Source organism: Esox lucius, chromosome 9 (assembly GCF_011004845.1).
Source record: "Esox lucius isolate fEsoLuc1 chromosome 9, fEsoLuc1.pri, whole genome shotgun sequence".
Taxonomy (NCBI): domain Eukaryota; kingdom Metazoa; phylum Chordata; class Actinopteri; order Esociformes; family Esocidae; genus Esox; species Esox lucius.
Window position 1 is genome coordinate 8462449 of NC_047577.1, and position 23031 is coordinate 8485479.

A 23031-nucleotide genomic window follows, 5' to 3' on the forward strand; every position below is an offset into this window, starting at 1 on the left:
AACAACCTCTTTATGAAAATGTTATAATAGTCTTGACATAAACATCAAGTTCACATGCATCAACAAGCTTCTTTGTTTCCAGGTGTTTCCAGAACTAGAAACTTTGAGACCCACCTCTCACTTTCACTCATTTCACAAGCATTGTACCCTACCAGAGTCACTGAAACAAGCAGAGATCAAAGCAATGTAGGTTTCCCCTCAGAGGATTACAATTCTCGGCGTAGAGAAACACGTGATTGTGTTTGAATCATAAATATTTTTTGTCTGAATTGTAATGATCTTCCTATTGAATTTCTTCAGTTTGTGCTAGTAAAAAAAGGTTAAAATCAATGAGGAAAAATATCCAATCAGATTTTTTCTTTGGTAGTCTCTTGGTAGAATTATTTAGCTGTGCTCAACACTCATTGGCTAGGCCCTCAGGCTAGTAGAAGGCACCAGCCAATATTGTTGACATTGACTTGAATTAGAGATGCACAATCAAAAATGTACTCGTAATAAGTGGGACTATTGTATGATGTCTCAAGGCCCTCTAGAGGGCCTAAGTATAAGTCACGAATTCAGAGCCAATAGCGAGCCTTATCTTGTTTTCTCAGGCTTGAGTCATGCTCTGTATACACAGGCATTTGAGTTCTCTATCTATATGTATGATGTCAGATCTTTTTCCGCTACTGAGGGCCTAGCTCCAATAGTCACAGTTCGTCTCTGGAAAAAGGTGCCGTTCGTTACACAAACTCAAAACCATCAAGATTGTGTTGATGTCCACCTGGAACTAGTGGTCCCTAGGGTCATTTATTTATTGTTACCTCCAAATAAGAAGCAGTCTGTGAACGTCAGTTTAATATGCTTACTGAGTGGCAGAGCTGGGAGGGTTGAACTTCATGGCAGCGTACTGGACATCCTCATCCTGTTCCTGGGGTTGGACGGTGCTGTACAGAGGGACCTCCTGCATCTTGGCCCGGTGGATGTCAACGCTGGTGTAGTGAAGGTCATCAGGCTGGTCTCTTTTCTCAGAGGTCATGCTGACGCTGGAGATGTTGCTGTAAGTTGGGTTGGCGTTTCCCTGATGGGGAAAGACACAAGCAACATGATTAGTGGAAATAGTCTATGAAGAAACATTAAACAACCTTCACTAGCTATCATAGAAGACTCACCTGTTCATTGTCCGATTTGTCTTTTACGTCAGAGACTGATTTGGGGGCCTTCTTTCTGTTTTGCCTATGAATAAACATTAAATTAAACCAACATTCTGGGGATGTATTCACAAAACATCCTAAAGTATCTCCTAACTTGCTTATATAGGAGTGACTCTTAAATAGGTGTATCAGTCCTAACTTAAGGACTCCTACATTTTTGGCCTAAGAGTGTTTCACAAAGCGTTTTAGCACTAAAGGCTGCTTCTAGCAATCCATCTCTTAATCTGGTCAACATTTTAGAAACACTCAACGGCACCAAGCTTTTAAAAAGGTATTGTATATTATGATCATAGTAGCGCGAGTCAGGGATGTTGTCACTTTACCAACAAACAAAAACCACCCAATTACATCGGACATCAAGGATGTTAGAACTTGACGCTACTTGGCCACAGGGAAAATGGCGCTATGCGCTGCCAGACATTTAAGAGGCTGACAATTACCTGAACATATATTGACATGTCACTATGTAATTCTTGGTTTCATGTTTAAAAAGTGACACTTACCCTGCATTATTTTCTTTTTTTTCTTTATTAAGTATTTAGCAACATGACACATTCTGCGGTGTTGCATTCATGAATTCACTGACAGAGATGCCTCCCCTATCAGCCAATCGCTGTGGGCATAATGGGTAGACTTGTTCGTGGAACACAACATCACCCATAGCAACGGTCAACCCCGCCCTTCCTTATAGCTTAAGACTTCTCCCTGTTCCTTAGTAAAAGTTGGTCTAAGCAGCTTTGTGAATAGGTTTCAAGAGGAAACTCTTAGCTAGGAAGTATTGTGCTGTTTAAGCACTTGTGCATTGCATTGAAGGGGACTGGATATCAATGTGTTTTATCATTTAGAAAAGCTCCATAGATTAATCTTCACTACATGCTTAAGAAAATGCCAGCCGTATAAGTTAGAAGTTTTACTTCTTTAGCCGGTCTCCACTGCTTGCCCTCCTTTAACCTCACTGTGTCTCCTGGGCTAAGGGCTGGCAGCACGCGTGATCCTCTGTCATAGTAGTGTTTCTCTCTGTCTTGGTTGACCCTCATCCTATCCTGCACCCCTTCTATTGTTCTAGGTTGGAGCAGTTTTTGTGTTGTGGGCAGTCTTGTCTTTGTTCTGCGGCCCATGAGCAGCTGTGCAGGTGAGGGTAGTCCATCCAGGGGTGTATTTCGATAGTCCAGGAGGGCGAGGTGAGGATCTCGTTTGTCAGCTTTGGCATTCTTGAGAAGGCTTTTTTAGCCTTCCCGTTGGATTGGGGGTATGTGGGAGATGATGTGACATGTTTGAATCCGTACTCCTCACTGAACGTCCTGAATTCGGCGGAGGAATACTGTGTGCCGTAGTCAGAGCAAACTACATCGGGTATGCCATGCCGGGAGAACTGCTGTTTGCAGATGGTTATGACTGCTTGGCTTGTTATGTTATGTTTAGCTTGCTTAATTCGATAAAGTTTGAACAGTAGTCAATCAGGACGAGATAGTGTTCTCCATCAAGTTCGAAAATATCAGTAGCTACTTTTTGCCATGGCCTTTCCGGTATGTCATGCCCAATCATGGGCTCCTTTCTATTCTGCTTTCTGTAAGTGTTGCATATAGCACATCTTGAGACTGTGTCAGCTATTTGAGCTTGCATCCCCGGCCAGAATATGACATCTCTTGCTAGTCTCCTTGTTTTTTCGATCCCTTGGGGGCTGGAGTGCATTTTTTTCAGCATCATCCTTCTCAGGGTGTTTGGTATCACTAATTTGTTGCCTTTGAATATCAGCCCATCTTCTACTGTCATTTCACTCTTGTAGTTCCAGTACACTTTGGCCTTGTTCAGTGTTTCTGATCTTTTATCTGGCCAGCCCTGGAGGATGAACTTTTTTACTTCTGTGAGGGTTGGATCCTTCTCAGTTTCTGTGAGTATTTCCTGGAGTCTGGCGGCTGCTATGGGTAAGCACATCACTGCACATACTTGTATATCATCTTTATGTTCATTTTCATCTGTGTCCTTTAAAAAGTTTCTGCTCAGGGCATCAGCCACGTAAAGTTCCTTTCCTTTTTTGTATTTCACAGTCATGTTGTATTTTTGGAGCCTGAGGAGCATTTTCTGAAGTCTTAGTGGGGTCTCGGCCAATGTTTTTTTCATTATGGTTTCCAAGGGTTTGTGGTCTGTTTCAACTTCGAACTCCGGTCCGAACAGATACTGGTAGAACTTGTCGCATCCAAACATGATGGCGGCCAACTCCTTTTCTATTTGTGCATATCTTTTTTGTGTGTCAGTAAAGGCTTTTGATGCGTAAGCTATGGGACACTCATCTTGAAAAAGCACAGCTCCTATTCCACAACTAGAGTCGTCCGTGCTCAGTTTAACTGGTTTTGATGCGTCGTAGTATTTTAGTACTGGAGCTTCTGTGACCATCTTTTGCAGCTTCTCAAAACTCTTGTCTTGTTCCTCCATCCAGCTCCATTCTGTGGTCTTCTCTAACAGGATGCGGAGTGGGGCAGTTACGGTGGATAGCTGCGGTATGAACTTCCCTAGGTATGTTACCATCCCTAAATATATCTGTAACTCAGTCTTGTTAGTGGATTTTAGCATTTTCCTGACTGCCTCTACTTTCTCGGGGTCTGGCTTAAGTCCTTCAGCTGTTAGGATGTGCCCCATGTATTTGACTTCTTGTGCAGTGAATGTGCATTTTTCTGAGTTGAGTTTTATGTTCCTTTCTCTCACTCACTCCAACACCCTTTTCAGCCTCTGGTTGTGCTGCTCTTCGTTTTCTCCCCATACAAGGATGCCATCAACTATTACCTCTACTCCTTCCATGTCCTCAAACATTTCAGTCATGAGTCTTTGAAATATTTCTCCAGCTGTATTTATTCCAAAGGGTAGCCTTTTGTATGTGTAGTGACAGAATGGGGTGTTAAAAGTGCACAGCGCTGAACTTTCTTTAGCCAACTTGACCTGCCAGTATCCACATTGAGCATCTAGTGTGCCGAACACTTTAGCTCCTGCCATCCGAGCCAGCACTTCTTCGATCGATGGGGTAGTGTTCCCTTTCAATAGCAGCATTCAAGTCCTTGGGGTCCATGCATATCCGGATCTTCTGTTTTTCTGGTTTCCATACCGTGACCATGCTGCTCACCCACTGCCTGGGTTCTGTTACTCTTTCAATGACGTCCAGGTTTTCCATTCTTCTCAGTTCTGCCTTTACTTTGTCTCTCAAGGCCACCGGGACCTTTCTTGGAGCATGGGTGATGGGTTGTGCGTCCGCTCGGATCTTGATGTTCTGTTCCCCTTCAAAACAGCCCAGTCCATCAAACACGTCTGCATGCTTCTCCTGTATATCCTGGTCTATGTTTTCACCCGGAGCCTGAACACGAGTGTTGACCACATGTCTCTCAAACGTTACATTCCTGTGTGGGGTAAAATGTTCCTTGAATTTGTCTAATAGTACCTTGAGTTTTAATCTGTCCTCCTGCTGCGTGAATTCAAAGGTGTTGTACATTTCAAGAGCCTCATCCCCGATGACGTGTAGTAACGTGCTGCTTTGTACTTTTTGAGCTTTGTAGCGGTCATGTAAAGTTTGAATTTTGGTTTCCATTTCTTCCAATTGTCTGCGATATTTCCTTCCAATCTCAGCGGGTCTGGTGCTTTTAGTGCATCCATTTTGGCGAGGATTTGTCCGTTCTGACACCATGTAATGATATCGAGACTTACGCCATCGGGTGCTACTGTAATGCTTTAATGAAGACAAACCATTGCATCCACACCACCACTACAAGCTCGTGAACCTCCGTTTTATAACAGCGCCCTCTTGTGTCCTGGATTTCTATCATATCATTGCACAAATCTCCTAACTAACACTCAGTAGATCCTGTCATTGTTCAAAGAAGGGATTGAGTTACTGAGAAAGGGAATATGGTCAAATACGTATCTAGAGACATACGTGTTAAAATATTATGAATGAATTTCTCATTGGAAAGACGTCCACTTACCTGAAACAGATGAAGCCAGAGAGACAGAGGATGAGAACCAGAAAAACTACTGAGATTCCCACAACAAGCATTTCATAGGATTGTTTCCCTAAAAGAAGAATAGATAATAAAAGTACATGGGATGATGTAATGAACAAAAAACGGCTTAACATATGGTTGGTTGTACAACACAGCTTTTAAATACTTTGTAAGTGATAACATAAGCAAACACACACACATGTAGAAATGATGTGCAACAAGTATAATTATTAGCTTGAAATGTGTCAGGATCAGAAGCAATTTTAATCACTAAGTAGAAGTAAACATGCAGACTATTATGGGGTGTTGCTACCAGTGGTGAAAAACAAAGAGTCAGAATAAATAAAATCTACACAGACTTGGAATACAATTACAATGGCTCTGAAACATATAAAGCAATGGGATTCAAGTGTTGAAATGACAGACATTTACATTTGATGAACACATTTGCAGGTTCAGTATAGCATAGTATCTAAACGCATGGCAATACGCAGCCTGGTTAACAAATTGGAGGTGGCTTGCTGATGTTAACTTATTAGTGTCTTTGGTAGAGGCAGAACACTGGACGCTGAGCGTCACAGCACAGGGGACGAAGCCGTTCAGGTGGCAAGATTTTGCCTACCTGCCCCTACACCTGTCTGGGGATAATCTGCAATACATCTAGTTAGGAACTATCTGAAGGGTTTGATGCAGTTGGGCATTGAAGGGGATTCATGGATCACATTCTGCAAGATGCCTGTCTGTGTCCCCAACCTGGATTTAAACCGGTTTGGCTGACCTAATTCCTAATTGGAGCTCTATTGTGGCCTCACTATAAAAGGATCTGTGACAGCTCTTTAGCTGTTCACAGTTCTCTGTTACAGAGTGGAGAACTCCTTCAGTTTAGGATATATTCATACTGTATTTTAAATGAAAACATGAAATGGAGTGGTATACTTACCCAAAACCAGAAAACAAATAAGATCTGAACTTCTGTTTCCAATAGCATTTGTTGCCTCACAGTAATATTCTCCACTGTCTTCAGATTTTATGTTAGTGATGTTGTAACTCTGTCCTGATTCTTTGGTTAAGGTTACATTCTTCTTGTACCAGGTGTATTTGTCCACAGGTGGTTTGGCATCACTGCTGCAGGTCAGAGTCACTGAACTGCCCTCCACTATTTCACCAGAGGGACTGACTGACACTGAGATGTTCTTTGGAGCATCTGATGAACAAAATGTAATGAAACTGTGTTTTTAAGCAGCATTTTACATGAGGAAAGACATGAATTATGACTGTAATACAATGTAACAGTAAATGTGTCCATTTGTCTTTTTTAAATAGTTACTTACATTGAACATCCACAGAGACAGGAGAAGAGTTGAGATGTCCATATTTATTCTGAGCCACACAGTAATATTCTCCACTGTCCTCAGATGTGATGTTAGTGATGCTGTAATTCTGTCCTGATGCTTTTGGTGAGGTTACAGTCTTCTTGTACCAGGTGTATTTGTCCACAGGTGGGTTGGCATCACTGCTGCAGGTCAGAGTCACTGAACTGCCCTCGATTATTTCACCAGAGGGACTGACTGACACTGAGGTGTTCTTTGGAGCATCTGGTGGACAAAAAGTAATAAAACTGTGTTCTTAAGCAGTATTTTACATGAGGACATACTGGAATTATGACTGTAATACAATGTTACCGTACATGTGTCTATTTCTGTTTTAAATAGCAGATGTAGCAGATAGTTACTTACATTGAACGTCCACATACACAGAGGAAGAGTTGAGACGTCCATATTTATTCTCAGCCTCACAGTAATAATCTCCACTGTCTTCAGATGTGATGTTAGTGATGCTGTAACTCTGTCCTGATGCTTTTGGTGAGGTTACAGGCTTCTTGTACCAGGTGTATTTGTCCACAGGTGGGTTGGCATCACTGCTGCAGGTCAGAGTCACAGAATTGCCCTCCACTATTTCACCAGAGGGACTGACTGACACTGAGGTGTTCTTTGGAGAATCTGGGGAACAAAAAGTAATGAAACTGTGTTTTTAAGCAGTTTTTACATGAGGACATACTGGAATTATGACTTTAATACAATGTACAATGGGATTATGACTGTAATTACAACCCCTGTGTGAGAATGCTATTCATAGACTTTAGCTCAGCACTCAACACGGTCCTCTCCTCTAGGCTTGTCAACAAACTCCATGACCTGGGGATCAGCCCCTCTCTCTGCAACTGGACTTTGGACTTCCTAAACAACAGACCCCAGTCAGTCAGGTTAGACAAGCTCACCTCCTCCACCCTGATCCTGAACACTGGTGTACCACAAGGCTGTGTGCTGAGCCCATACCTGTACTCCCTCTTCACCCACGACTGCACTCCTGTACACAGTTCCAACACCATAGTCAAGTTTAGACGAAACCATGGTGGTAGGCCTGATCCGTGACGATGACGAGTCAGCCTACAGGGAGGATGTCAAGTGCCTGGCGGCATGGTGCGCTGACAACAACCTGGCCCTCAAGCAAAGAAAACCAAGGAACTCATTGTGGATTACAGGAAGTCTAAAGGCTGCAGTCATGCCCCAGTTCTTATCGATGGCACTGAGGTGGAGCGTGTCCAGCTTCAAATTCCTGGGTGTCCACATCTCTCAGGACCTGTCCTGGACCCTCAACACCTCAACTCTTGTCAAAAAGGCACAGCAGTGCCTGTACTTTTTGAGAAGGCTGAAGAAGGCCCACATGTCCTCCAAGATCCTTGTGAACTTCTACCGCTGCACAATCGAGTGCATTCTGACGAGCTGCGCCACGGTGTGGTTTGGTGGTTGCTCCGTGGCAGACTGGAAGGCCCTGAAACGGGTGGTGGAAACCACCCAGCACATCACTGGTACCGAGCTCCCGGCCATTGTGGACCTCCAGTGCAAACGTTGACTGCACAGGGCACGCGCCATCACCAGGGACCCTTCACATCCATGCCACAAACTGTTTGCCCTCCTCCCATCAGGAAGGCGGTACAGGTCTCTACGTACTCGCACCAGCAGGTTCAGGGACAGTTTCTTTCCATCTACTGTAACCCTGCTGAACTCTGTGACCCATCACTAACCATACCCACCCTTGGTACTACTGGACTCTGTCACTGCCTTACAAAGTCCAATAAGTACGTTTTCAGTTGTCAACAGGCATGTGTCATTGCTGCTATTCCTGTACTTCATTTACACATGCTGTCTTGCACCTTAAACTTGCCCTCATTGCACATTTAGAAGTTCCACTGTACTTACATGTTCTACAGTTACATACACACGTCTACCTCGGGAACATCATTGCAGCTATAAAATTTGCCAGCATGGCAAGTTGAAGGAGTAGGGAAGCATGTGTAACTCGTTGTACTGTACTTGCATTTGTTCAATGATAATAAAGTTGAAGCAAATCAAATTTATTGTAACATTAAATGTGTCCATTTGTGTGTTTTAGAGATCAGATGTAGCAAATAGTTACTTACATTGAACATCCACAGACACAGTAGATGAGTTGGGACGTCCATATATATTCTGAGCCACACAGTAATATTCTCCACTGTCCTCAGATGTGATGTTAGTGATGCTGTAACTCTGTCCTGATGCTTTTTGTGAGGTTACATTCTTCTTGTACCAGATGCAGGTGGGGTTGTCAGTCAGAGGACAGGATGTGATACAGGTCAGTGTTACATTCTGTCCCTCAGTCACAGTGGCAGGAGTCCCACCCACCTGTAGACCTGAATTGAAGATTAAACACTCAGTGTATCATTAAATAATGGCTTGCAGCAGCTGTTAATAATGTTGCATCTAACAACAATTATTGTTTATATCCTCTGACAGAATAATTACACGCAAATGACAGAAAGGCTGAGTGTGTAACAAAGATTTGATGTACAATGCGATTCATGTCTAAAGCCATTGTAATGGAGGACATTTATCTGAGCGGTATGTGTTTGTTTGAAGAAAAAACATTAAAGTAACCACAAAGACACAATGAAAAGTAACAGAGGCAATTCACTTTGGCAGTTTTTTCTGTGCTTTCTTCCAAGTTCGTTGCAGGATTTGCAATAATACTTATTTTACTTTGACTGATGTTTTATAATGTGTGAGTCAAGGCTCTGAGGTGTCCAGTCTTGTACAGTATGTCCACTCCAAATACATCTTACTGTGTTTGCAGTGTCTTTGGTCGTTGTTGTTATGGAAGATGAAGTTTTTTTCCCCAATCATTTGTTTTCCCAAAGGTACAGCATGATGAATCAAAAGTTGTGATAAATATTTCCCAGCATTCATAATTCCATTGCTTTAGACCAGGTCCCCTACACTGTTGAGACCATGACAGAGATGCCACCCTACCTCACAGATGGCAGCAGACAGGCATCAGTGTGCTACTTGACAACTCTACTTCTGACATACTGGTGTCTTAAGGAATGTTGAACTCTGACTCATCGCTTCACCAGACTTCCTGCCACCAGTTGTCACTGCATGTCTCATGGTCTTACACCATTTGTCACTGCGTGTTTCATGGTCTTACACCAGTTGTCACTGCGTGTTTCATGGTCTTACACCAGTTGTCACTGAATGTTTCATGGTCTTACACCAGTTGTCACTGCATGTTCATGGTCTTATACCAGTTGTCACTGCATGTTTCATGGTCTTTCATCTGTTGGAATCTCTTCTGCCTAATACTTTTCCACACAAATCCTTACTATATAATACAATGTGTATATGTGTTGGCCCTGCATTTGAGCCCTTTGGTCTTTGAAATAACAGAAATAATACAGAGCAAGAAAGAAAAAATGTGTCACTGGCTAAATACTTCTGGAGTTCACTAAATAACACAAACAACACATCAAATACTTGACATGTCAGTTCAGCTGTATATCAGTACTGACTAGAGTTCACTAAATACCTCAATACATCACTATATATCACCTCATCTGGGAAATATGGTGGAGGTAGTGTATGTGGGTCCTGAAGATCTGTGAAGACAAGACTGAAAACAAGCAGCAACCTGAAGATGGCTACAGTACTGACCTGGCAAGAACATCCCCAGTGAGATACCAGTACAGGCCTGGCAAAGCATCCCCAGGGAAGATACCAGTACAGATCTGGCAGAACATGACCAGGGAAGATACCAGTACAGATCTGGCAGAACATGACCAGGGAAGATACCAGTACAGACCTGGCAGAACATCACCAGGGAAGATACCCAGTACAGATCTGGCAGAACATCACCAGGGAAGATACCCAGATATATGGGAATCAAGCAAAACTACACATTTCTCAAATTATACATGTTTTGCCGGACTGCATAAACGGAGCCAGCCAACAAGACCACGAACATATTTCTCTCGATTTCCATTTACTTGACGTAGTTCACATAGCATAGTTGTTACTGTAGATATTAAACTGTTATTGTTTTCTAAAGAAACTAACCAGCCATGGAGTGATTGGAGGAAATGTTTTCATTAAAGGTACTCTATAGCTTTTAGATTACCATCTACAGTAATCTCTTTCTAATTGAATGTGTTGAATGTAGTGTAGCAATCCTGTTATACCTGTTGTTGGTTTGGATGTCAGCTAATGTAGGGAACTAGTTTGGAGAACCATGGAGTTTCAACTAATTGGTTTGACAATGCAGAAGTAAACAGACACCACATCTCTACACACGAATCACATGCAACAACACATGGTTAAAGACACAGTCTGCCTTATAGGAAACCACAGATCTAATCCAACCAGGGGCAATTACATTCATCTTTCTAATCGCGGGCCAGAAGAACTAGGCATGCCTGGTTCCTTTTCTTGTTATACTGGAGTAAAGTACTGAAAACAAGAATTATTGGACAAAACATTTCAAGGACTATATTCCACATGCTGCGAAATTTCCCTTGTGTTCATGTTAATACAGAAATGTTTTGCTCAACTTCATCATGTCATGGTTGAAGGGAAAGGACTTGAGGCGAAGATAGTCATTCCTTTAGTTATCTTTTACTTTTGAACAGAAGTGGCAAAAGGAGCGCATAACCACAAATCGAAGCATGACACACAACTAAGGGACAAACAGGGCAACTTAAATAGGATCCACAATCACAGGCAATAGGAAACAGCTGCCTGTGGTTGGGGATAAATAAACAGTAGTGACCTTTGAGATGACTAGAGGCACCCCAGCCAGGACCAGACATCATGGTTTTTGGCAGGTAACAAGGTCAACACAAACTAAGAAAATGTGGTAGAAATACATTTCTTGATAGAAACTTTAATTGAATAGTTTTTCAATCTACCTGTGACAGACAGGGTGACTGCAGGTGTGCCAGTCCATTGGTTTCCAGGCTTAACTGTAATAAATCTGAACCAATACTGAGCTGAGTCACTCTGTCTCAGGTCTGTGATTATCAGGGTGTTGTTATTATTCGTATGGTTACGGTACGTCACACGACCTCTGTAGTCTGAGTATCCAATCAGGTTCACATTAACATTGCTATTAATGAACCAGTAGGTTGATTTGACTGTTCCACTGGGAAATGTGTAAGAGCAGGACACCTCCACTGTTGACCCCTTCAAGGCACAGATACTCTGAGTGGAGTAGGTCACACCCCATCCTTTCTGACCCAGTACCACTGAAACACAGTCAGACAACACAAGGGGATTAGAATTTACACTACATTTACCTTTCAGTTCATTAGCAGAAACTCTGATCCAAAGCTGCTTACACAAGCAATTAGAGTTAAGTGTCTTGCAGAAGGGAACTATAAAATATACTTCTTATACACAATGTCGGCTCTGATACTTGATCCAGTAAACTATCAGTTTCTGGACCCGTTTTCCCCTAAAGCCCTATTTATACTACAGTAGTTGTACTGAGTTATAAACGTGTAACAGCTGGGTTGTTACATTTCTATGTTCAGTGTATTTAAGTTCTAGTTGGTTTCTATGTTCTGTTGTTTCTATCCCTTGTGTTCATTGGTTTCACCTGTTTTCTTAGTCCTCTCATCTGTGTCTCATTTTCCCCTGATTACTTCCTTATTTAGTCTCCCCAGTTCCTTGTCCCTTTGATCAGTCGTTGTCTTTAATGTTGAGTTCCTGTCAAGCTTTGTCTAGTCTTGTGTTTCAGTACGTTTTGGGAATTGGAAATCGTTATCATTGTACTCAGCATTTGTGTTTCATCTCTGCAATGTGACAATAAGCCCTTAAAAGAAAGTTCACTGATGTTAATCTACATGGTGACCAGGTGAAAAATTCCCTTGTCCTTTGTTTGTCACAGTATTTAGTTCAGTTTCTCTCCCAAGTCTGATAGTGAGGTATTGTTTTGTGAATTACTAAGCCGTTCATTATTTTCTCTTCTAGAGAACATTAACCATCCTAGAATGTATTCATTCTGTTTATGAAAATTCAGCCTGACCTTGATATTGTCTTAGTTCATTATTTATTTTATTTAATTCCCAGTCTGATCCTTCGTAGTACATTTTCTGTTTATTAAACATTTCTGCCAGTTTAATAAAACCACACTACACACTCCACAGTTGGAATCATCAACACTTGTCTGTCTGGCATTGATACAATACTACATGAACAAGTTATCACCAAGTTGTGTGAACTCTACACAGATGTTGTTGTAGTGTGAATATCTTAAGAGTATGGTTTGTCCACACTTTGATGCCCCATTTGGGATCCCTGAACTAAATTATTCAGGGATCTAAAAAGAGGACTAAGATACATTCTTGTACAATAATAACTGTTAATATATTAATTGTTTATTATAATATTGCAGCCCTCAAGTGTTGCTCTAAATGTTGTAATTATTGATGACTACCAATCATCTAACTGGTGACTTTTGGGTGATGCACATCTACAACCTTCAAGTCAAAAGTCAAATATCTATACTCAATGTTATATTCTCCGTAGGCATTTTGTCTTCTCCTGATATACTTCTGGAATAAATAAGTAAACAATTGATAAAATAAATAGAAATTGTCTCATCTAGTCATGATTGGTAGGGGCGTATGTGACATTGCAAAGAAGCAAGCTGGTTAATTGGTCTTTTATTCATTGCAGGTACTTGTGTTTGTACAGATTTGTTTGAGTATAATGCCTTAGCTTGGTGGCACTTTAATGGTGTCATATTTAAATATTGGAATCGTTTTTTTAAATACTATTGATTGATCTATTCCATACTGTTTGGTTTATGTTTGGATTCTTTTGATTATGTGTACTTTCAAATGTTTATTTGTTCACAGAGGTGTTTTTCTTATTTAATCTTAGAAATCGGATGGGGGGGTAGCTGAATAACTGAAAAATAATTCATTATAAATGATCCTTTAAGATGAATATCACAATATAAAGATACGAATGAGTCCATACCTGCCACATACAGGAGTGTAAACACCAACACATGTACTGCTGTTGTCAAGGCCATTGATGCATCTTCCTCCCTGCAGGCTTGAAAACATAAACTCACTGCTGTCATGAATTAACATTGCTATGAAATACAATAATGAAATGAATATGCTTAAGAAAATACAGAATATCATCACAGAATAGTTGTAATTTGAATTTTTTTTAATGGTCCTCAGACTCATTACTGCTGTATGATTGCCTAATCGTTACCTAAATATACATGCTGTTATTTGCATTTACATTACTGTTTGGATGGGCAGAGTCTCAAACCCGCTACTTTCGGCTACCCACTGCAAGTAGTGTCCTTACCAAGTTACTACATTACCCTTAAAATATAACTAGTCCCTCACAGAGACATGCCTCTCTGATGGCCATCGGGGAATATCCCACTCCTGACACCAATGTAGCATTTGATGGGTCAGAGTCTCGAACACACAACCTTCAGCTCCATATCAGGGAACACTACCGAATGATCCAAACAGGGATATCCCCTTTTGGAGGGGAGAGTAAGGGCCCATAAGGATGCTACAATACTTAAGTTACTCAAAATGGTATGTAATCAATGTCAACTTTATTAGAGTATTTTTAGATGTGCTTACTGAAGGTGAAGTACCACTCAAGGAATTGTTCCTATTTGTTATTATTCTCCTGCTGGTTTTATCTGTAAGGGAAAGGCTCGAAATCTACAAAGACCAACGCAACTATAAACATACTGTAGGTTTTTAATCTTTCATCATTATTTAATTATTATTTCCCAGGGTTCCTGTTGAATACAGTACAGAGATCCCAGTACCACTCAAGACAGTGGTATGTATGATATGTGGTTGATATTGTTATGAGTGTTCAGACCTGAAGATTCCATTGTATCATATTATAATACAATCAAAACAATTAAAATATATAAGTTACGCTGACTTGCCAAAAGAAAGACGGGATAACATTGTCATTTTTTATTTACCTCAGACTTATCTTGAGTGAATATCATGCATAAATTCCCACAAAACAGCAAAATATATTTTTTTATGTTTTCGAAACTAAGAACATTTATCTTAGCAAACCATTTGAAATATGTTCCTAAACATACTTTTTTTACTTATAGTTGTGCTGAAGTTGGCATATCCTGGTGAAGTTTTGGCATTGATTTTGACAATATGAGTGATCATGCAAAAACACTTTTTATTCAAGGATAGTGATCATATGAAGCCATGTATTATCACATAGTTGTTTGGCTCCTTTATAAATCATAATGATAACAGAAATCACCCAAAAGGCCCTGATCAATAGTTTACATACCATTCCATGTTTGGCCTTGTTACAGGCACACAAGGTGACACAGAGGTTAAAATGGCAATTAAATGTTATTTTCCCACACCTGTGGCTTTTTTAATTGCAATTACTTTATCAGTATAAATAGTCAATGAGTTTGTTAGCTCTCAAGTGGATGAATTGAGCAAGCTAGACATTGAGTTGTTTCAAGGAGCACAATAAAATGATTCTTGAACAACAATGAGCTACATGGTTGAGTTGCCAGAAAAAAGCCTTTAATGTGCCAAATACCACAAAAAAGGCCAGTTACAATATGCCCGATAACACCTAGACACTCCAGTTGCCATGTTGACCTTCCAGTGGTTACAGCAGAAGAAGGTGAAGGTTCTGGAGTGGCCATCACAGTCTCCTGACCATAATATAATTAAGCCACTCAGGGGAGATCTCAAACGTGTGGTTTATGCAAGACGACCAAATACTTTTTGACAAGATGAATGGGCAGCTATACCTCCTGCATGAATTTGGGGCCTCATAGACAACTATTACAAAAGACTGCACGCTGTCGTTGATGCTAAAGGGGGAAATACACAGTATTAAGAACTAAGGGTATGCAGACTTTTGAACTGGGGTCAGTTCATTTCTTTCTTTGTTGCCATGTTTTGTTTTATGGTTGTGCCTTTCTGTTATAACCTACAGTTGAAAATGAATCCCATAAGAAATAAAAGAAATGTGTTTTGCCTGATCACTCATGTTTTTTTTAGAAATGGTACATATATTATCAATACTCCAAAGGTCTGCAAACTTCTTCGCACAACTGTATAGGTTTCAACATTTAGGGATTGTGTAGCTAAATTAATGAAATACCCCCCAAATAATGTCTTACAATGTATTAAACATGAAAGAATATCCAAAAGTGGATCCAACTGCAATAGTACGATGCATTTCATCAAACGTGGGCTGTGTCATTTTGAAGCAACTACAACACCACAGAACTGGAGGTGAAATTAGTAGAAAGGTTTTTCATTACAGATTAAAATCTTCAAATTGGAATAAAAATAATACCCCAAGCTAAGCAAATATCTGTCATCCTCCATTTCCAGGAAGGTGTACAAACATTTCATGCAAACTAACCACAGGACAGACTCACTGTAATGGAATGTAATCATAGTTCAGTGGTTGACAATGCAGAGTGTGTTCCTACAATCTAGAATCTACCAACTGTTCCGGATGAACATTTTGGTCCACTTTGTATGAAGACACTTTCACAGTAAAAATATAATATAAAAATATACTGGAGTTACATGCTACATGCTTTACTTAAATAATGGCTGAACATTTTAAACCGCCCAACTGAAAACCATGTGCCATCAAATGTTACTAACTGGTTATCTCCATGAGATGCATAATTTTTTTCTGTCAGTATGTACAGTATCTTTAAGTTATTTACTTTTGAATATTTGATTTAGGTTTACTTCTCTAGTTTCATCTCTCTACAGATCTTCCTTTTTAGGATTCTTTTACTTTTCATGATGATTGGATCAGCAAGTGATTTGCTCACACACACACACTCTTGGACACACACTTCAAAACACACACTATGGATAATAATTACACAATAGCAACTCTATCTAGAAAGTGTCCCAGAGAGGAATTCTGATTCCCTCTGTGTTTGACTTGCAGTATAGATAATAAATAATGAAAATCAATATTTGAAGAAATTGTCTTCATTGTGTTAAACAGACTTACCAAGTGAAGAGGAGAGGTCTTGTACAGTGAACCAAAGTTCCTAGTAGTCAATGGAGACTGACAGTAGGTGTGTCTTCTGTCACAGACATTAAACATTTAAAGTAGTCAGGGCAGAAGCTGTTGTAGAATTTCTGTTTGCTTCCTCTTTAGGCCATTAACATGAACACTGGCCAGACCAGCATGCCACAAAGCTGACATGACAGTGCAAGAAATTGCACAAAAGACTGCTTTTTCTACTTCCATTTTATTATTTGATGAGTTGACTTCCATTTTGTGCCAAATTTCTAATATATTATATCTACTTCTGTTTTCATGCACTTTTCAATTCATGGTCTTAAACATTCTACATGTTCTGACCTTGACTTAAACTATTCATTCAGATATGTGTTGTGGGTGCAGAGATGGATATAATGGAGGTCCACAAATACCCCACATAATGAACTTGATTTCATCACATTATACTCCATCAGTGAATGGGTTAATGTGTCCAAACTTTTGACTGGTACTATATTCAGTTCATAGGTTTGTAAACCCTGGCAGAAATTGTGACATTTTGGCATTGAGTTTGAAAATATGGCTGACCATGCAATTCTTTAAAATTGTATTCAAGGATAGTGATCATATGTAGCCATTTATTATCACATAGTTGTTTAGCTCCTTTTTAAATCATTATGGTATCAGAATTCACCTAAATGGCCCTGATCAAAAGTTTACATACCCTTGAATGTTTGGCCTTGTTTAATGATACACAAGGTGACACACACAGGTGAAAATGGAAATGAAAGGGTAATTTCCCACACCTGAAGCTTTTTAAATTGCAATTAGTGTCTGTGTAAAAATAGTAAATGAGTTTGGTAGCTCTCACATGGATGCACTGACCAGGCTAGATACTGAGCCATGGGGAGCAGAAAAGAACTGCAAAGTTCCATTGCCTGCGTAACAAGGCAATGGAACTTCTTAAAGTTAGAAAAGGATATAAAAAGATATCCAAAGCCTTGCAAATGCCAGTCAGTACTGTTCAATCTCTCATTAAAAAGTGGAAAATTCTGGGATATCTTGATACCAAGCCATGGTCAGGTAGACCAAGAAAGATTTCTGTCAAAACTGCCAGAAGAATTGTTCGGGATACAAAGAAAAACCCACAGGTAACCTCAGGAGAAATTCAGGCTGCTCTGGAAAAAGTTGTGGTTAATTCAAGGAGCACAATACGACGATACTCCAACAAAAATTAGCTGCATGGTTGAGTTGCCAGAAATGTCCAAAATAGAGATTTAGGGTCACAACCATAAGCGCTATTGTTTGTTGAGGGGTCAACAAGGTCTATAGTGAACAGAATACCATCCACACTGTCATGGTGGTGGCTCACTGATGTTTTGGCAGTGTGTAAGTTCTAAAGGCACGGGAATCTTGTAAAAATTTAAGGAAAGATGAATGCAGCATGTTATCAGATAATACTGGCAGACAATTTGCATTATTTTGCACGAAAGCTGCGCATGGGACACTCTTGGACTTTCCAGCACGACAATGACCCTAGGCACAAGGCCAAGTTGATCCTCCAGTGGTTACAGCAGAAAAAGGTGAAGGTTCTGGAGTGGCCATCACAGTCTCCTGACCTTATTGTAATCGAGCCCCTCTGGGGTGATCTCAAACGCGTGGTTCACCGAAACTATGAAGACATGTTCATTCATCCTATATAAGGTTGGTGAAACACAGAAATGTTGACTTTATGGCAGAAGATATAACATACAGTCTTACTCTGCCATAAAGTCATCATGTCTGTGTTTCACCAACCTTATATTGGATGAATGAACATGTCTTCATAGTTTCGGTTTACCTGTTGTAGTAGGTGGGGCTTAAATTATTGACACAAAAGATGCATGAATGATGGAATGCAAATCCCTGGCAAAAGCTTTTGTGCTGGTAAGATGTGTTGTGATGCTTCCTCTCTCTCTCACTCTCTCTGTTTCTCTCTCTCTCTAACCATAGGGATTCCTTTGGTTAAGCTAGCACGTATAAAATTCATTTATTCTGGCTTAAACTCAATGAAAATGTAATGATAGAAAATTGCTAATGTGTTTCTGTGTATTGTCATTGGATAAGTTCGACAAAAACAGCTTACTTCTGTTATATCTCAAATTAGATTTCACCTAATTCCCATATTTTCTGACACACTGTGTGCCTACGGCTTGGCATTTCGTTACCAATATAAAATGTCATATTATCTAATGTTAGTTAACACTGTTGATGAGTTGTAGATATATGTTTGGTCATCAATATTGCAGTGGAAGGAAAGCCCAGGAGAGTCAACCCAAATCGTTTTTAAGGTGAGACTGATTTCTTAGAATCTTTAAAATTAGGAAATGTTGCCTAGTTACTATACTTAAAGGCTTTGGCCTCCAAAAAATCTGCCAAAATTGTCAGCAGTTTTCTTATCTTGAAAGTAATCAAATAGTCTAAGTAAGGAAGCAGCTGACAAATTTAATGTTAAATGTTAGTCAGTCACAGTCCTAGATGCTATATGGAAGTAGCACATCTGCCTACCTCTTTTGCATGCTGATTGTGTCTTTGGTTCTGGCAGGAGTGTTGCACTAAATTCTGGGCCCTGTACATAGGCTGCCTCTCCTCTTTATTCAACATTTAAAAAAATTACGAGGGCCCCTCTACACGTTAGGGCACGATTTTGCAGGTTTCCCTACTTACAAAGCATGTACAGGTCTGTCATTTTTATTTATAGGTACACTTCAACGGTGAGAGACGGAATCTAAAACAAAAAACCTGTTTACGATCAGATTCTGCCATTATATGCAACTTTTGTTTTTGGACGTGTTTTTAGAATGGTGAGTAACAGAAGTAGTTGAAGACGAAGAAATGGACTAGATTAGAATGTAGCAGAAGCCATTGTCACAAACACAGGAGATGTTCCCTCTATTCAACTCTATGCTTGAGATCAAGATGCTGGCAGAGCGGTGACATCCTCAATCACAAGGCTTTTGTGAAAAGCTCAACGCACCAGATTGGGGACATCAGTTGAAGAACTGAAAGGGAGTGGGAAAGGCCAGATATAGATTGAAGCTATTGTTTTAGGTTCATGGCCGTGGCTCAAGCAGGGAAGGGTGGATATGATTCACAGGGCTCTTGGTTTGGCAGGGCTCACTGATCATGATAATATTATGCCGCATTTCCACTGGTCCTTTAACCCAGTACCAGGGCTACACCAGTGATTAATGCTAATGTTGGCTCTAGACTGTAAAGAGACTGTAAAGACAGAGACTGTAAAGACAGTGAGGGTTGTTGCGTACACTCGTGTTGTTTTTACTGTAGACTGTATTCAACGCACGGGTTCAATGACATTTGATTTGAAGTTTCAATTTTATATGCTTACTATTTATCCTCCCCAATTATTGAATCCAATTTTCCACACACCCACTCGTTTTCTCACCAGTCCCCCCTTCAACACTAATCAATGTGACCGTTACACTCTGGATAAGTGGACCCCTATATATAAAACCCCTGACTCAATGCTAACAACTTATTTTTAAGTCCTGAAGGCCAAAGCCCCCAATATCTTAAGTCACTCTTCAAAATCTATTTTTCTTATAGAATCCTGTGCACTAATAGATTCCTTGGTCTTCCTCTGGTCTTTCCTAAACCCCACACTTCATTAGGCTATCGTTCATTTAATTTCTCAGCAGTGAGAAACTGTTACAAATTACTCTCACCTGACAGTTTCCTTTTTAAACAAATGAACAAGCCGCTTTCTGATTTGCTGGGAACCAAATATATAACTGTGTATGTGTCTCTATATATAGTGCAATTGATGATTGTTTTTTTCCTGCTTGTGTATTGGCCTGGTTTCGGGGACAATCTCTATTTCAGTGGAGCATCTCTATTGAGCTAAATTTTCTTAGTCCATGGCTAGTCTTAATCTGTGTCCTTGAAACCAGCCCATTGCATACTGTACATTTGTGTGTGTGTATGTGAATATTTGTATATATATGCATATTTGCATCATTAATGTGGTTCTGTTTATTATCCCATCCTCTTCCAATTGCATGTCATTTGCCAGAATGGCATTGAAAACGAGAATTTGGTGTGTTGACTCGATCTGGTTGAATAATGTTTAAATAAATAAAAATGTTATATATTATCACAATATTACATGTTTTTTATTCCATTTGATTGACACTGGCCCACAAGTGTATTCAAACAACCCAATCACAAACATGCAAATCTACGCCATACACCCCGCCTATTTATTTCATAACCGACCAATCAGAAAAGAAATAGGCGGGATATTAGCGGAGGATTCAAACGGAAGATGGCAGCGGATGAAGATAGCGATGAAAATGCACAAAATAGAAGATAATACAATATTTGAGACAAGAAAAGACATGCTTAAAAAAAATTTAAAAAATAAAGACACTGTATTATTTACAAATGTATTGGGTCTCTTTTTATTTTGCTTCTCTGTTATTGATATTCAACTGTTTTGGTGATATTGTTTTTTTCCGTGGCTAGTTAGCTTTTGCAGTGCTGTGGGACTGCATTGGATAGTTATCTTATCTGGTTATGTTAACCCGATCTGACCATCATGTTGTAACATTCTCAATGTATTTTATTAATTCACACAACTGAATAATACCAGCAATTATTAACTCGATGTAGCTGAATAACAGCAATAGCATTTATTCAGTATGGCTCTTGTTGCATGTTAAGTGGCAAAGATAGCTTTAAGTTACAGCACTGTATCGTAACATGTTCTTCAGTTTGAAGTTACAGTAGGCTAAATAATTGTTTATCCCTCTTAATGATCTCGACTTGGTCATCAGCCAATGAAAGCAACTGTGATCTCTAAACTAAAACACTGTTCAGTCATTTATCCATTTCATTTATCCGCCTGCCCAACATCTTCAACCCGGATTTCTTCATGGAGAAGCTGCGTCATGAGAGACCCAATGTATCCTGTCTCAGGGCTTGGTGGAGTTATTAACAGTGCACTAAAGCCTGTCATCCTCACTCCTCAAGGGCCCAGGGTGCAGGGTTTAGGGTCTAGGGTGCAGGGTTTAGGGCTCGAATGGGGATTGGGCCCTCTGTATTTTTTACATGTCAATCTTCAAACACTTGCATCCTTAGCATGGCCCAGACCCCACCTCTATTTTTATTTATTTTTTACAGTGTGTTCCTTACCTACGATCTCAGTCGCATACTGGTTGACCGTATTCTGGTTAATATTGACCGCCCTCTGGTTAATATTGACAGTATTCTGGTTAATATTGACCGCCCTCTGGTTAACGTTGCATTACCAGCTCTTCCTTACTGACCAATCATGTCCTCGTTCCAGACAAGGGTGTCGTCTTCGGGGCGCCCCTGACAGAGGGAGGCATCGCCCAGATCTACCAACTCATTGAATACCTCAGCAAGAGTGAGTTGATCCTGCTTTTACATTTACCGATTGATGATGATGACGATAACTATGATTGTTATGTAATAATGATGATCTTTAGTATGTGTCCTTGTTCCTGTGTCTTGGTGGTTGATCTGATCAATGTGCTTGCTGTTTTTATTCACTTGTATTTACATTTCTACATTATTAATGTGTGATTCTCTGTTGTAGGTTTTTTCCTTTTGCTGTATTGATTTGGACAGGTGGTCCTTGATAATGTCAATTTATTCTCAATGACAAACTTAGTCAAATAACTGTTAAATAAAAATAATTGATATTTTTAGACAGATCAGACCGTCCTGTTTTAGGTAGTTGATTCATTGATTTTAATTGATCAGACGTGCATGTGGAGGGCCTGTTCCTGGTCCTAGATGGTTAACTAATTGATATGAATTGACCAGACCTGCATGTGGAGGGCCTGTTCCTGGTCCTAGATGGTTAACTAATTGATATGAATTGACCAGACGTGCATGTGGAGGGCCTGTTCCTGGTCCTAGATGGTTAACTAATTGATATGAATTGACCAGACGTGCATGTGGAGGGCCTGTTCCTGGTCCTAGATGGTTAACTAATTGATATGAATTGACCAGACGTGCATGTGGAGGGCCTGTTCCTGGTCCTAGATGGTTAATTAATTGATATTAATTGACCAGACGTGCATGTGGAGGGCCTGTTCCTGGTCCTAGATGGTTAATTAATTGATATTAATTGACCAGACGTGCATGTGGAGGGCCTGTTCCTGGTCCTAGATGGTTAAATAATTGATATGAATTGACCAGACCTGCATGTGGAGGGCCTGTTCCTGGTCCTAGATGGTTAATTAATTGATATTAATTGACCAGACGTGCATGTGGAGGGCCTGTTCCTGGTCCTAGATGGTTAACTAATTGATATGAATTGACCAGACCTGCATGTGGAGGGCCTGTTCCTGGTCCTAGATGGTTAACTAATTGATATGAATTGACCAGACCTGCATGTGGAGGGCCTGTTCCTGGTCCTAGATG

At 40.2% G+C, this 23031-nt stretch overlaps 1 protein-coding gene across 1 annotated transcript; it reads right to left on the reverse strand.

Moving 5' to 3' along the window:
• Positions 1-7131: 7131 nt before the first annotated feature.
• Positions 7132-16662, reverse strand: LOC106024442. The gene is made up of 6 exons (XM_034294482.1): positions 16585-16662; positions 13537-13614; positions 11460-11795; positions 8797-8912; positions 7934-8092; positions 7132-7179 (listed from the first exon to the last, which is right to left on the reverse strand). The coding sequence occupies exons 2-6, from the start codon at positions 13589-13591 to the stop codon at positions 7132-7134; spliced, it is 714 nt and encodes a 237-aa protein (XP_034150373.1). The 5' UTR covers positions 13592-13614; positions 16585-16662.
• Positions 16663-23031: the final 6369 nt, after the last annotated feature.